The sequence below is a fragment of the Podarcis tiliguerta genome (genome assembly GCF_965153285.1).
Source record: "Podarcis tiliguerta genome assembly, chromosome: 10".
NCBI classification, from domain to species: Eukaryota; Metazoa; Chordata; class Lepidosauria; order Squamata; family Lacertidae; genus Podarcis; species Podarcis tiliguerta.
This window is the reverse complement of record NC_139543.1, coordinates 41,239,037-41,255,115: the sequence shown is the minus strand read 5'-3', so window position 1 is coordinate 41,255,115 and position 16,079 is coordinate 41,239,037. Positions and strand designations below refer to the sequence as shown.

The following is a 16,079-nucleotide window of genomic DNA, read 5'->3' as shown; positions in this document are numbered from 1 at the left end:
GAGCAGTGAAGGAGAAGTGGAATTTTATACCTCTCTCCTCAATGGCATTTAAGGACAAATGAAATCCTTTCATATTCTTTTAGTTTGGAGGGAGGTAAAATACAGGATTGCCCTCTCTCTCATGAATATTTGATTTATATTTGGAACCACCGGTATGGGCAACTGGAACAGAATAGGGCGATTTATGGTTTCGTTTACGAGCAAGTGGAATTTAAATTAGCTTTACATGCAGATTATTTATTACTCTTAACTAGTATTTATGTCAGAATTAATAACAACTGATAGAATTTTAAGGTATACAATTAATTGGTTAAAATCTGCAATAATGCCAGTGGACGTCAAAGCATAAAAGACTAAGCGTGGTCAGAGAAAATTGTTCATGAGGAACTCTCCTTGGTCCTGAAATGAGCAACGTGCCTTGCTCTATCAGGCCCCATGGGCTTCTCATCAGAAACAGAACAGAACGCGTACACAGGAGCAAATTTCTCACCTTTTCCCGTTCCTGAAGAATGTGGGATACTGTTGCCATCATGCAAAGTAAAATCTGCAAAATCTCGGGCAGGTACTGGCTGATCAGATGCCCCATGTTTTTCAGTACTACTTCCAGGCTGTTGAAAAGGCTATGCTGCCGACCCAGAGGCAAGACTCGAGATAAATCGAGTTCTTCCACTGCTTGGAGCACTGCAGAGAGGCAATCTCCTACCAAAAGCAAAAAGGAGAAGTGGGGTGGGTGGGAGGTGGCAACAATAGTATCATCTTTGTAATAACGCTACAGAGATTGAAGGTACTGTTCAGTTTTGGTAGGTGCATTTCAAGATGGACTATCCCACTCCTAAAGATACAGAAATTAGCAAATCAATAATGCCTAGGCTTCTGTTGCAATGCTATACCCAATTTTAAGAACCAAATTCTAGGGAAAAGCAGCAGAAGCAACATACGGTTTAGAGGGCAAAAATTTGAATGACCCCTTAATGGATGTGTTTTGCCCTTGGGAGCTAAATCCCACTAAACATAGTGCTGCTTACACTCAAGTAAGCATTTAGAGTATTGCACCTTAAGAGATTTTTGTTTTTCACAAACAAGATGAAGAACTAATGTTCCCCACTATTACTAAATGTAAAAATAGGGTCACAAGGAATGTTCAGTGGCAAAAAAACACACTTAAGACAAAAGAGATCACAGTTCAATGTAATGCAGACTCTATATGTAAAAGGTAAAGGTAAAGGACCCCTGGACAGTTAAGTCCAGTCAAAGGTGACTATAGGGTTGCAGCGCTCATCTCACTTTCAGGCCAAGGGAGCTGGTGTTTGTCCACAGACAGCTTGACTAAACTGCTTCTGGTGCAATGGAACACCGTGATGAAAACCAAAGCGCACGGAAACGCCATTTACCTTCTCACCGCAGCAGTACCTATTTATCTACTTGCACTAGTGTGCTTTTGAACTCCTAGGCTGGCAGAAGCTGAGACGGAGCAAAGCGAACTCATCCCATTGCAAAGATTTGAACCGGATTAAAATATTCTCAAGAACCACCCAAAACAAATATTGCAAATAAATCAGCTGCCCGAGGAATCATCTCCCAATTTCCCCCCTAATTTTCCAATCAAAATCAGCAATCCATTCTCCTTAAAACTCTCAATCCAACTCTCAAAGCTGCTTCATTATCACACATGATGCCCAGATACATGGTTTTAACACTGAAGCAAGTTAGACATGCAACAAAACACTGTATTTTACAGTTCAGGCTATAAGCTACGAAGAAGCAACAAAATATTGCAGTGCATTGTCACCTAGCGTACTCCTTTACTATTGGGCCCTTCCTAGCTTCAATCCTGTTGGGCTCTTACTAGCCACGTTCGCCATTAGATAAAAAGTTTCTCGTGTACAAGCCATACCATTGCCAAAGTGCTTCACAGGCTCAAATAGTAGATTCAGGAACATCCTAATCTCTTCAGGCAGTGAGCCAGCAAGGAATCTCAAAACAATAGCCATGCGTGTCCCAGCGGCTGACTTCCCCTGTGTTTTGCTTCCAGTTTTATTTCTCATCCGTCCATACAGAATCCTTCCAATACCAAAAATAAAGTTATTATTATTATTTTCTAAGGTTACCAGCCTGCATACAGAAGACTTGGTCCATTGGACCTGTCGCCCTTTTCTTTTCTTACATAGAAAAGAACTATTACACAGACTTAGAGAATGCTTCCAAGTTGCCAGAATTGCAATCATAATTTTGGCTGCAAAATGAGAGCTAACCCACACGCTCCCGCCATTTCGTTTTGATTTTTGCCTGTCCTACCCTCCCAGCAACCCTGTGAGGTAATTGAAACCAGCTGGTGATGACTGGCCCAAGGCTAACCAATGAACTTCATGACAGACTTGGTATTTGAATCCAGACCTCCCTAGCCCTAGTTCGGGACACCACTTTGGCTCCCAACCAAGATAATTACTGACGCAATTTCCCAGTGACTTGATTGGAAAGTTTCTTAACCATTTGGAAGAACTACAATGAATAAGGACTCACTTAACTTACAGAAGACAGTTTTCCACACACACACACAAAGTGGCTTAAGTAACCCATAGAGTATCTGGAATTCACAGTGAAACCTGAGAAGCAAGTCTAAAAATCCAACCATCTTCCTGTTGAAGCAGGCCCATACATTGTCATATTTCATTTGTAAAGACCCATAAGGAACCTATACAGACTTGATTTCTAAGTTAATATACAGAAGCGCCTTAACCTCATTAGAACAGGAACAAGCTCTGGCCGGTGCAGTGCCTTTACTGTGGTGTTTTCTTCAGAAATGCTGAAATGAACTATTTCTTCCTTAAAGCTCTTGTCTTCCAGCAGCCGTTCCAAGTTCTCTCTGTAAGTAGATAATGCAAGATTAAGAAAAAGATTCTCGACGCAATATCTTAGAAAACAAAGGTACAGATCCTAGAAACAAATTATGTTTATGCTTGGCGAAGAGAGCGCCTGTCAAGAACATGCATGTGTGAACACTTACGCACCATTTGCTCTGGCCATGATATATTCTTCCTATATGATGGCTGAAGCAAAACAAACAGCCAAATCAAACTGAGGATGCAATCTAGCGAGAGTTCCTCCACCAACTGAAGGCATCCATTAACGCAACAGGGATGGAAAGAATTCCCAGCAACTCCTCCCCTGCCCTTCTTGCATCACTCTGTCTCCCCACCAGCTCCAGAGGACTGAGGAACCCCTGGAGCAGAATTTGGGGAGCTAAGAGGGAGGAGCTAATGTCTTCCATCAGCAGAGCAATATCCACTGAATCCCACCCATAGAACTTCTTACCGGTATGGCAGTAAGTGTGGATGCTTGTAAGTCATGATACAGTCAAGAGCTACTTTTTGCACACTCTGGTCTTGATGAGACAGCAGCTGAAGATAATGTTTTAGAAGAAATAAGTCAGAAGAAAGCACACATAGGCCAGATTCCAACTTATATTGCTTTAGTATACCCCCTCTCCCCATAGGCTTTTATTTTTCTGAGATTTATCTTGTGCCCAGTCACACTTCATCCCTTTGGCTGGCCTGACAAAGAGGAACAGGACAGGAGAGAGGTAAACAAAGCTGCCTGCAGTCATTTTCCTTAATTTTGCAAGATGCTTAAGAGGTTTATTCTACAATCAAGCAGTATGTAATATTTGTGCAATAAATAAATAATAAAATACATGATTATTGGGGAGCAGCCCCTCCACAAACACAGTAAGAAAATTTGAGAAGCCCTGGCCTTACACAGAGATACTAAACAGAACACAATTTCCACTAATCCTTAACATTGTCCATCATTCCAATTGTAGGAATTTAACTCTGTTAAAAAGCTTAAGAAACTCATTTATTCAGAATTTTTCAAGAACAACAACAGAAAGACAGTTTAGTAGCCAACATTGGTGCAGGTTAATCAGGGATGACGTCCACAATACCACATTGGCAAGCTTAACTGCTTCAAAAGATAACATATATTTTGCACAAGCATGCAAAAGGAATAAACAGCAAGTTCTACCAAAACATTTTGAAATTGGCATGGCCCTTGCAGGACAACAACTACACACACATCTAAACAAAATTAAAAAGAAGCTCAGAAGTTTCACCTGAGTGTATATTTCATTCAATTTTGCTTCTAAATACAATGCACGTGGATTTGAAAATTGGGCAAACAGTTGCAAGTGGGTGATGAGCTGTCTGAAAAACAAATTGGAACACAGAAGTTAGAAGCAGAAAGCAATTGTTCTGAGTCATCATTAAAAAATTTGATTTTCGGTAATGATTTAAAAGAAAAAGAAGCAAGTCTACTGAAGCATGTTCAAAGGCTGTTGAAAGCTAATAAAAACCAGGGTTTTCAACACAAGTGTATCACTCAGAAGCTCATCTTCCCTTTGCTGAAAGGAGGAAGAGGAGAATTTGGGAGAGAAGTTGTAATAAGTCATCCTAGTGATAAAAAGTAGGCAGAATTGATCCAAATCCCCAGCTTCTAGCCATTCACAAATTGACTCAGCTTCTCATACTATCCTCACCCAATGATCTTTACTTCTTCACACATCACAATAAACCATGGTTTGCGGCTTACCATGGTTTACCATGATCAAGCAATATGGTTGTGTACACCACCAATCTTTCCTGCTTCACTCATCCCCTGGCACAAGAGGAACAACTAGGAAACCACTGTTAAGCTTGGCCTCCTGTTACATCCAAGTACATGGCAACTTCCAGTTGGCCTTAAACCATGGCTTGTTGCTGACATGGATTGTGGCCAGTCCCAGGTTCAGATGGAATGTAAAGTCAAGCTAAATTGTGGCTTCCTGGTTAATTTCTTCTGCTCCCACCAAAGGAGGAGTGGAACAGGACCTATTAGACAGTGTGCAACAGTGTAAAACCATGAGCCAGAAATCATGCTTATCATGATAAGTGAACACAGCCTGAATCTAAAGAATATGCACGTCATAGAAAAATTGTTATGTTTATATAATGCTATGGCTGCATACATTTGCTCTGCAACTGCAGCACAACCTTTAGAGCTGAATAGCAGCAAGTTAATTATGAAGACTTACTACTTGTGAGGCCGTTACTTTGTCTAACAGGCCATTTTCTCAAGGATAGAACAGCCCATCCAGAATACAGCAGTTGGTTGTCTCTGTCATAAACCTGCCACAATCTATGTGCACCAGACAGTAAAGAATTTATGCTCTAAAGTTAAACAATAGTGGAGGGACACTGACAGAGAAATGACCCTGGGGTCAACCTTCACTAAAGATTCATTAACACTTGGCCCATAAATCTTTTACTTCTTGAGTTACTGATATAGGTATTTTAAAAATTCCATTGAGGAACAAGAACAGCAATGACCAGCCAGAACCAACCATGATTTGCGATCTTTCCATCACTGAAAGAGCTTTTGTTCTTTGTTTCATAGCGTGATTAGTATGTTCTCTTGTTACATAAGAGGTGGGGATCTTTTTATAGTTTATGGGCTATATTATGGAGCTGTTTGAAAGCCCTCTGGAAGCAGCCTTGGACTGCCCCTTTCAACCTTCAATTTTTGATGGGCCATTCATGGGGGAGCAAGAACCACAAGTCAAATTACATTCAAAAGTGATCTTCTTCACCTTACACGTACACTATGTAGAAGAATACAAGTTTCACCACCCCAGCCCTCCTCTTCCCAACCTGATCTTCTCCAATATTTGTGGGACAGAAAGTTTTCCTTCCCTGTAATTAAGTAAAGCTTACTTTGACGCAGCTCTTCTAGTCTTCTTTTTTGGCATCTCTTCCATCACTGGCTCTTCAGAAGTCTCCTTCTCTTCCTCATTCTCATCCTCATCCTTCTCATCATCTTTCATGGTTGTTGCATCTCCTTCCATGGTGAGGTCTCGTTTTACACTGCTACCGCTTTTCTTTCTAAGGTCTTGTGCTGGAGCTACTAGTGAATCTGCAGGATAGTATTCGTTGCTGTAAAAAGAAAAGCAAGAAAACAAAAAAGGGATGGGCTAGAACAAGGGTCAGCAATCTAAGGCCCATGGGCCAGAAGCGGCCCGTGGAGGTCGTTTGACTGGCCCATGAGCCGCCCCTGAACTGAGTTGCCCACTCGCACGCTGCGCTAAACCGGCGCAGCATGGCACAGGGATTCGCTTCTTCAGTGCCGGAAATCGCATCTGCGCACATGCAGATGCTGAAAATCGCGGGCACGCTCGCTCACACACACGCACAATCCGGCCCACAGAGAGATCTCCGCGGGGCCGATCCAGCCCAGGCAAGATAAACCTTGCCACCCCCTGGGCTAGAACTCCTGCAGCCTGTTTCTAGATAGGCCTTCCTGCCTGTTGCTTCTCTCTTTTCGATTTATTCAAATGCCTCGGTAGAAATATATATTTCATGTTGTGATTACCTCACACGTCCCTCTCCTTAAGTCTCCACACAGGCTCCCTGTTATTTTATGCCCCAACCTCAAGCTCCTACTGCTTATATTTAATACTGACATTTAGCTACCTTTATAGCCTCTTTCCAGAAGTTGTTTGCCTGGTGGTGCAGAGCCACAGTGTTTATTTTCCAGATGGTGTGTTGCTGCCACTCGCCCACTGACCTCTCACCATCATGTCTTCCATTAAGTGGTAGCAAAACATCTGTTGGGGAGCTAGTGTTGCAGCTCATCCCAACCAGGTAGGCCCTGTTTGTCTGTCTGTCTCTCATCAACTCATGGAAGTTACTAGAACCTTCTATTTTCTGTTGTTCTATTCTTTCCTCTGCCTGGAATGCCCTCCCAAACCACCTCCCTTTTCTCCAACCATTTTTATCTACCAGAAATTGTGTGCAGATCATGGCTAGGGCTAAGCTAATTTCTCGCTAAGTTTTGAGAATTATTAGTGTACACACACACACACCCATGCACACTCACACAAACGCACATGTCTGCACACAAATATAAAGCGATCCCTGAAGTTGTCTTAAAAATTACACAGGTACTTTCGATAGCATTTAAAACCAGTACTCAAAAATTATTCCCTCTCTGGCCCACCCTCGGTGAAAATACTCACATAATAAACCTTAAGAGAAGTGGAGAGAGTTCTCTAGACCTGGGCTCCACTCTGTCCGGAAATTTTGACATTGCCTTCCAAAGCAACAGCCTAAAATTCGCGTGATCTGTCCTCTCACTGCAGCATGTCTGACATTTCAGCTGCTCAATATACAAAGTTCTGGCGTCTCTTCCATGGATTTCTTCTCCTTGAGCATCCATAATGTCCCACTGATCTTCTTCCAGCTCATTATGTAGCTCTCTCTCTAGAGAAAAAGCAAAAATAAAATTGTATTTTATTACTCTTTAGAAGCTTCTGATCATGTATTAGTACAAGGCCTTAAGTTCTATTTACTGTTTTGAAGGCACTGCAGCTAATACAGTACCCCGCTGCTCTTGGAGGGTATGTCATTAAAAAGTGAGAGAACCGATTTATTAGAAAATGTTCCAACAAGCTGATGCAGCTATAGTTAAGACAAGTGGAGCATAGGGCTGGGCGATGTTGGGTTTTCAACAACGCAGAGTATCACCAGCCAAACATCGCGGTTTGGCGATATACCATGATGTTTTAAAAAGCTGCATTGGCCCCAGCCGGCAAGATGCCAGGTGAAACTGCAGCAGCTCTTATCGTGGGAGCTGAGGCACTTTCACCCCAGCACCTCACAAGCTGTGGCCCCTTGAGAGACCCACAGCTTTTCACCCCATGTATAAAGCTTGCTGAATGTCTTCAAGCAGACATAACATTTGTATAGAGCAGAGGTAGCTATCATGGTCTCCTCCAGGTGCTGTGGGACTACCATCAGCATGGCCAATGGTCAAGGAAGGAGAAGCCTTGCTCCCACCACTGCATGTAGCCTCTCTATGCCTTGAAGTTGGACCCGTGAAAACCACTAGTTTCTTTTCTTAGGAAGAACAAAAGCAGCAAAAGGAAGAGAGGAAACAACTTTGAGACACTTGAACACCTCCCATTCTGGGGCTGAGAATGGAGTGGGAGACGAGAGAGAGAAAAACTCTCCTGAACTGTATGAAGTAAAAAACCCCTAGACTTAGTTCATGAGCAGCTCTGATCTTGGCTGGACCATTATGAAGCCATTAAAGTTGCTTTCTCTTACCAGCATAAATGACGGCCTTTTCCAAATGTTCGAAGTAAACTTTCCAAAACTGTTTGTTTTCCATTTCATTGGCATGAGAGCTAATTTAAAAATAAATAAAGGGAGGGATGTAAAATTGGGCAACTTCAGCCTATAAACTAAAACTACAAATACTACTAGCATAAAGGAAGAAAAATAATACAGTGGTGCCTTGCAAGCCGAAATTAATTCGTTCTGCGAGTTCTTTCGTCTTGTGAATTTTTTCGTCTTGCGAAGCACCACTGTGCATTGACGGTTTCCCATAGGAATGCATTGACAGTTTTAAGAAAAAGGCGCAAGACGTTTTCGTCTTGCGAAGCAAGCCCATAGGGAAATTCGTCTTGCGAAGCAACTCAAAAAATGAAAAACTCTTTCGTCTTGCGATTTTTTCGTCTTGCGAGGCATTTGTCTTGCGAGGTACCACTGTACCAGTCAACTAGGAGTTGGCAAAGAAAGTATATTTCTATGCTGGGCATAGACGAGAGAGCTGTTGATCCCTCCTCTGTGCCCAGCATAGAAACCAAAGTACTCCATTACTCCTCTGCCGGTCCACTCACTCCCCAGCATGGAATATCATGCACTACTGCTTGCAGATCTTGGTCAGCTAGGTCTACCAAGATAGTGCATAAAAACAAGGCTGTCCTATTTGGTTCACTGACACTATTAAGGTTCTACAGCTTTCTGGTATTAGTTGATAGGGCTTCCTTCTGGTCATGTGAGAATCCAAAAGTGCTTTGCAAAATGTTTGCAAAGCAGAAGACTAAATCTTGTAAATCAAGCAGTGGCCCTTCAGATGTTGATAGGCCCCAACTCCCTTCAGTCCTGGCCAGCATAGCCAATGGTCAGGGATGATGCGAGCTGGAGTCAAACAAAATCTGGAAGGCCAGAGGTCTCCTATTCCTGTCATAAATATACACTCCTATATGGGATAGTCATTCTCTTCATTATATGGGAAGCCTGGAATCAAATTTTAACTCAGCCATTGCTTTACTAGTGGGCTTCAACAGCCCATTCTGCTTCAGGTTCAGTTAAGAATGTGTAAAATGAGAACATTGCAAACTTATATTTATGAATAAGATAAAGAAATGTTTTGCACTATAAGCCTTAGGAAGCAGGGAGGACATTTTCTAAAATAAGGAATGAATTTCACCCAAATGCATGAAGATGCAAACCATTCACTTTTAAAACAGGACATTCAGCAATCCAACCAGAAATATGCCTTGCAATTAATTTAATTTCCCCACCTATCAAAATACACACAGAAATCTCACCCAGATCTATTTTATATTTTATTTGTTTATACAGTTTTTATTATTCAGGAGTGGGAGGAAATACTTACGCTATAAGCTCAATCACAGGAACCCACAATGGACTGAAGTTGATATAAAGCATTCCCAGTAAATACCGAAGAGGCACCTAGGATAATATTTCAATATGGGGTTTTTTTTGTATCTTTAAATCATCGTTAATACATTTATTAGTGGTACTTATTCTCACAAAACCAAACATTTCCATTTAACATTTACAATCTGTTAATTTACCTGGTCCCTGTAAAAGTTCTAGTAACTCAATTGTCCTAGTAAATCAAAAAGTTTCCTCTCATTCTACTGTGACTAAGGAGAAAAAGCCTCAGAATATTAAGACTGGAGCATTATCAATGGCCTGCTTCACTGAAATGGTTTCCCAAAATACATTCCCTTGTGTTTTGTAACAATATGTAAATGAATTATCCGTCTCCTCCTACAGCAGTGGGTGACAAAGTTCTTTAGGATGCCACTGCAAAGAAGGGAAAGCATGAACTGGCCTTCAATAGGTGCTCGGTGCATGGAGACGCACTAGGTGTATTTTCGATTCCCCTCCACACATAGAACAAACACACAAAGAGGGATTGGAATCATTCTGTCTTTTCATAAAGAAAAATAGTACATATGGTGAAAACAGGCTGCAAGTACCTAGGTTTGCACTAGCCATTGGGAATTCTGTTGCATCAGGTTTCCTGGCTGCACATGTAATTGTGCAAGTTCCTCTGAAAATGTGTGGAGGTCAGAGGGTGGGGTCCAGGAGACCTTGCTTCCCCCCTCCCCCATGAATTACATCTAAGATCTAGTGAAGCACTGCATCAAACCCACCCCTTGTAGTCTGTGCAATATACAGACCCTCCCTCTGCAAGCATCTGGCCAGTTATAACACCTGGCATTATGCTAATGGACTAAAGACAACATTTGGGACAGATCAGAAAGACAAGATAATATTTTAAAAATGCAGAAAGTAAGCTTGGAGAACAGTAAAGGGAAACCAGTTTTTCTTCAAAAGAAAAACAAAAGAGAACCCTCTTCAGCTGTAAAAGCACAGCTGCTATCAGAAACAAATCTCCCTTAATAGTTTTCATTTGTTTAGCAACAGCCAGTTCAGAAATATAATTCACTGCCCAGTTTTACATATACAGGGGCTCCCCCATGTTCTTAAACAAAGGAGAAAAATAGAGCCACCTTTGTTCTGTGCATGACACACAGGACCTGGATCTCAGCCACTACAGCTAATTTCTTTCTTGAAACCAGTTATCAAAACGCCCACATGTTGTTAAGCCTATTATGATGAAGTACAAAAGGAAACTCAGTCTGTACGTGACCTTGTTTAGCAAGAAGGGAAAAGCTGTAGCATGTCCTTCAAGAATGACATTTTACCTCCTGTAAAGGTCCCGCAGGGGTCAGGGATTGGACTGCATCATGCCTCAGCTTCCTTAAGTGGAGCAGTTTCTCACGATAATCATTGATGCTTGCTGGCACAAGTTCAGCTTGAAGCAATATGGCAAATACAGACTGAAGCTCCCCCACGCCCATATCCTTAACAAAAGCAAAAGAAACAGCTGGTGTTACAATATTTATGTAAAACAAAGCTTTGTGGAATCTTACGAGTTCCCTCACAGCTGTTAGAAGTCAGCTGAGGATCAAATATACTGTATTCACTCGAATTTAATGTGCACCATTTTTGGCCAAATTACACTGCAAAAATTAGGCTGTGCATTAGATTTGATGGCGCATTAGATTTGACTGCAAGCTTGAAAAACACTGCTTACATAGCAAATACTTTTTTGGTTTCAAGGTTTTGAACATTTAAGTGCGCATTAGATTTGATGGTGCATTAAGATTCACATAAATATGGTATCAAAGAATGTACAGCAAAAATGGCAAGACAGTAAGAAAACAACAACACACCCAGCGACTGAGCTGTAGTGACACCAAATAATCATTTTCAGCCAGGAAAAACACACCACTCTTCATTTAAATTCAAGACATTCCTATTCACAACCACTCCCCTCCAAAAAGACAAACGTCTAAAACTCTTATGTTTCTCCTACACTTTTGCATAACTAACTAAGCCCTCACTAAGCAGAAGATCTAAAGCTTAAATTACCTAGAAAAGAAGAACCTCATAACAACATTAAATGAATTATGTAATAGTAAAACTATACATAACTATGTTTTATCTACCAGTGCAATCTTAGCTACTTGGGCAGCACCCAGACAGCATTATTTTACATGAAATATTACCTCACTCCCCACAGGAAGCTGGACATCGAAATGATTTAAAATCCTTATCGTCAACAGTCGTACCTATCAAAGGGGAAATCAGATTTCATTACATTTTTCATGCTGCAAAATCAGGTATAACGAAAAGGATGCAACTGAAAGGTATTAATTTTTCATTTATTTAAATAAAGTATTTTGCTCCTACTCCTTAGCCAAGAATAAGCTCCCAAAACAGCTTACAAATATCTTACAAACATCTTTTAGCCTTAAAATCTAAAATATGTGGCACATAGGTAAAAGAGATTGAGGGGGGAGGAGGAAAAAAGCAAACTCGTTTTCTTTGAACGACCAGCTGAAATGGAAGTTCATTGAGAAGAGGAGCCTAAATCGGCTGGTCTGTCAGCTGAGGGGATGGAGAAGCCTGCAGTCCTATGACAGACGCTCCCTGACCAGCTTCTTCATTAAGGAATTCTACCTCAATAGTAACTCTTTGGAAACACAATGCATTCGGCAAGAAACTGTTAGAAAATAAATGTTACCTTGGATACACTGCTTGAAATATTGGCTTGTAATTTTAAAAGCAATTCCATCAGACTCTCTTGGGACAGATGTTTATAGTACCCACACAATGCCAATCTTGTACAATAGAGATCAGCCAACAGCAAGGCAGATGGGTCTGAAGGAAATGCCCTGGGGAAAAGAGGCACGTTACTATCAGTCAATATATAATAAAATACAGTGGTACCCCTAGTTGCGTTCACCTCCGGTAACGTATCCTTCAGGATACATACGTGGCAAACCTGGAAGTATTTTTCCGGGTTTTGTAGCGCACGCATGAGCAGAAGCATTCTATGCGCTGCACGCATGCACAGAAGTGCTAAGCCGCGCTGCGCACATGCGCAGAAGCAGCACCTCCAGTTGAGAATTCCTCAGGATGCGGCCGGACCTCCAGAACGGATCCTGTTCGCAACCAGAGGTACCACTGTATAAGCAAAAATGGATGAGAAGTAAAATATTAATACTTAACGTGTGTGTTATTTGTCTTTAACCTGAAGCAAACTGTTGATCTGGCAATATGGTTAGAAATACCTCAACCCAATGATTACTACTGGCCAATGCATGCACTCTAAACTTTGGAAAACACAGCATTAAACAAGCAAACACAAGCCCAACATATTGCTCCATATATAAAAGGCAAACTCCATCTCCCCATTACATACATCAACAAAGTCTTTATGCGTTCCACTGGTAACAGATCTAGAATTTCCAAGGATTCTGCTAAACTAAGCAGTGTGCTCACAGCTTGGCAGACCACAAACAGGCTTCCTGGGAAAACAAAACAGGAATAAGTTATATATTAATCCATACTTTATGACTACACCCTTGGGGAGCGCTTTAACTTAGAAAGTCTATACAAAATGCAAAAGACTGGCTGCTTTCCAGTGTAGTGCTAAATAATGGTTTGGTGCACCATGAACAAGCTGCAATGAGGACTTCTGCAGAGATCGGTTTCACTTTCAAAGAATGCTGGTTTTACCGACCATTGCAGAATAATGAGAAATTACTTTCAACAGCTCACCTTTGCAAGGCTGTCCTGTCTCAAGAGCAGTGAAGAGATACTCAGCGTAACCTTTAACTTCTGGTAGGATTTTCTCTTTGACAAGCGGCCTGTTAGATACAGAGATACAAACTTAACACAGCTGCAGTGAAGTGTAGAAGATAAAATCCAGAAAAAGTTGCGCATCCTTAAGCACTAATTAAATAAAAGAAAAATGCTACTCAGAAGCAAGTCTCAAGTCTCACTAACTTCAATGGAATTTACTTCCACATAAGTGGGTTTAGCCCCCGCCCCCACAAACACACCCTGTGTCTTGACTAACCAGGGCTAGAATGATTCAAGCATATGTACCATATTTTTCGCTTTATAGGACGCACCCAACCATAGGACACACCTTGTTTTAGAGGGGGAGAACAGGAAAAAAAAAATCTCCCCCTCTCTGCTTAGCGCCCCTTCAGCGAAGCGGCAGGAGAAACGGAGCCCCTTCCATTTCTCCTCCCGCTTGGCTGAAGGGACGCCGTGCAGCTCTCCCTCTCTGCTGAAGCCAGGAGAGTCTTGCTCTTCCGGCTTCAGCAAAAGGAACCCGAAGCCTCCGGAGCGCAGCAGGAACTCGTGCTGCGCTCCGAAGGCTTCAGGCGGCTATCCCTAAAGCCTGGAGAGCCAGAGGGGTCAGTGCGCACCGACCCCTCTCGCTCTCCAGGCTTCAGCGAAAGCAACGCGAAGCCTCGGGAGCGCAGAGGGAGCGCTCCCTCTGTGCTTCGGAGGCTTCATGTTGCTATCACTGAAGCCAAGGAGCCTGCATTTGCTCCATAGGACGCACACACATTTCCCCTTAATTTTTGGAGGGGGAAAAGTGCATCCTATAGAGCGAAAAATACGGTAATCAAGCTAGCCATGACACCATTCACACAATTAGCAACTGCATTATTTGCTTCTTTCATGTACCTTTTAGGCATGGGGTTTGCTATCTTGAAGTGAGGTAGTGGACTTTAATCCTTTGCCCCCCTTCCATTGCAGTCCCAATCTAGATCATGGCAAATCTCCGCCCCCCCCAATCCAAACCACAAGTGTCAGGGGCCTACGACTACAAGACGACTACAAGGGCCTACGACTACAAGGGCTTGTGACTACAAGAAGGGGCAAAGGGTTAACACAGCATACTCACACAGCAGGATCCCAATCCAGATCAAGCCTCCTGAAATTTACTTTTTAAAAGGCAATTGTCTAATGGCTAATTGTGTGATTGCCATTTGATCTGTTTCGGCCCTAACAATGGTCCCAACACCTACTATAAGGCCAGTACTTTGCTATGTAAACTTCAATTTCTATTTCAACTTGAGAAGGAACTTGCACACCTTTATGAACGAGCTTGAAGTCAGGTTTCATTTATTTTAAAATATTTATACCTCGCCTTTGCATATAAAAAAAGTTTTTTAAAAAACCAAAGAGCAAATCACCAAGTCAATCAAAACAGCAGACTAAGAAACATACAGTTGAAAAAAACAGCAATAATTTTTTTTAAAAAAAAAGTCCTAAGAGACCTTTTCTAAACAGAGAAGTAGGCCAGCCCTACTGTTAGGTAGAATGAGGCAACTGCCTTGAAGTGGCAGGTGCCGAGGGCTGCCGAGGGCTGGAGAACACTGACACAGTGTTGGGAAACAGCACCCCATTTGCCAAGTGCCTTCCACCTCTTGCAGAGCAATACCCACTGCACCTGAGAGAGGCTGTCTTGCTTGCAACATAGAAGGAAGGTATGGCTGCCAGTACAGTCTGGTTTTTTTGTACATTGAGCCCTTTGTCTCAGGCAGCAAAGCCTCTTGGGCCAACCTTGTAGCAAACGAAGGCAGAAGGCCAAAAAAAGGATGGGAGCAAAACTGATCTCAAGGACAGAGAATTTCAAAGCTTGGGTGTGGCAATAACTATAGCTTGCTGCACTGGCTAACTGGGATTAATTACCTGACAACCTGGTTCTACAGATTCAGTGGATATAGCACTCTTTCACTGTAAATTCCACCCATCTTCAAGTTATCCTACAATTCGTGAACTAAGATTAACGTTTTCAGGACTATTCCAAGTGACATGGGGCACTCTTCCCCCTCCCCTCAAACAAAAGCACAAAAAACCCTAGCCACAATACTTCAAAATCCTGCAGCCCCAAAAAAGTGGTTGTCATGGCAACAGAAACAACCACTACATAAATGCCCTTGAATACTAATGGGATATGGAAATACAAAACAAGTTTTCATTGTTGTTGTTTTTAACTGTACATCTTTGGATTTGAAAAGAGTTCATTTTGATTAATCCTTTACCACAGCTTAAAACTGGGCTGACCGGAAATGCCAGAAATATCGCATGAGTCAGCAATATATCAAGGGACAGCAATGAAACAGTGAGTGGAATCAAGATGTGACCCAAGATGGTTTGCAGTGTTGCAAAGGATGCAATTCTTGGGTCTTTTTCTTTCTTTCTTTCTTTCTTTCTTTCTTTCTTTCTTTCTTTTTTGCTTTTGGCACAGTCACTTTGTTCCAGCAATAGGTTTTAGGGTGTGTTACTGCCTCTGTCTTTGTGCTACCAAAAATTTTTTTTAATAAAAATCCTATCCAACACCCTCCTAAAAAAGGTGTTGAATCTTTAGAGGAAAGATGCAAAAGTCTTCTTTTCCAGGCCATCTGGGCTTTCCATAGAAGCAGGGTTTTATTTCTATATCCTCCCAATGTCACAGTAGACACCCCCAGCTCATTTGCTACGAGAGCCTAACATACAGAAGAATAACTGCACTTGTTTGCTTTGAGAGAGACTTACAAATCAGTGACCCTACATGTGGCCTACTTTTAT

The 16,079-nt window shown here is 41.9% G+C and overlaps 1 protein-coding gene across 2 annotated transcripts in view; it reads right to left on the bottom strand.

Moving 5' to 3' along the window:
- Positions 1-16,079, bottom strand: part of UTP20 (UTP20 small subunit processome component) — a 64,147-nt gene that overhangs the window by 35,392 nt on the left and 12,676 nt on the right. For both annotated transcript variants that reach the window (XM_083400479.1, XM_083400480.1), the window contains exons 14-27: positions 13,266-13,354; positions 12,907-13,012; positions 12,226-12,376; positions 11,708-11,770; positions 10,841-10,999; positions 9,496-9,572; positions 8,139-8,218; positions 7,049-7,292; positions 5,748-5,966; positions 4,112-4,202; positions 3,313-3,398; positions 2,738-2,863; positions 1,895-2,061; positions 491-699 (exon numbers count right to left, since the gene is read on the bottom strand). In XM_083400479.1, coding sequence (XP_083256605.1) covers positions 491-699; positions 1,895-2,061; positions 2,738-2,863; positions 3,313-3,398; positions 4,112-4,202; positions 5,748-5,966; positions 7,049-7,292; positions 8,139-8,218; positions 9,496-9,572; positions 10,841-10,999; positions 11,708-11,770; positions 12,226-12,376; positions 12,907-13,012; positions 13,266-13,354 — 1,867 coding nt within the window. The remainder of the gene's footprint in view (positions 1-490; positions 700-1,894; positions 2,062-2,737; positions 2,864-3,312; positions 3,399-4,111; positions 4,203-5,747; positions 5,967-7,048; positions 7,293-8,138; positions 8,219-9,495; positions 9,573-10,840; positions 11,000-11,707; positions 11,771-12,225; positions 12,377-12,906; positions 13,013-13,265; positions 13,355-16,079) is intronic.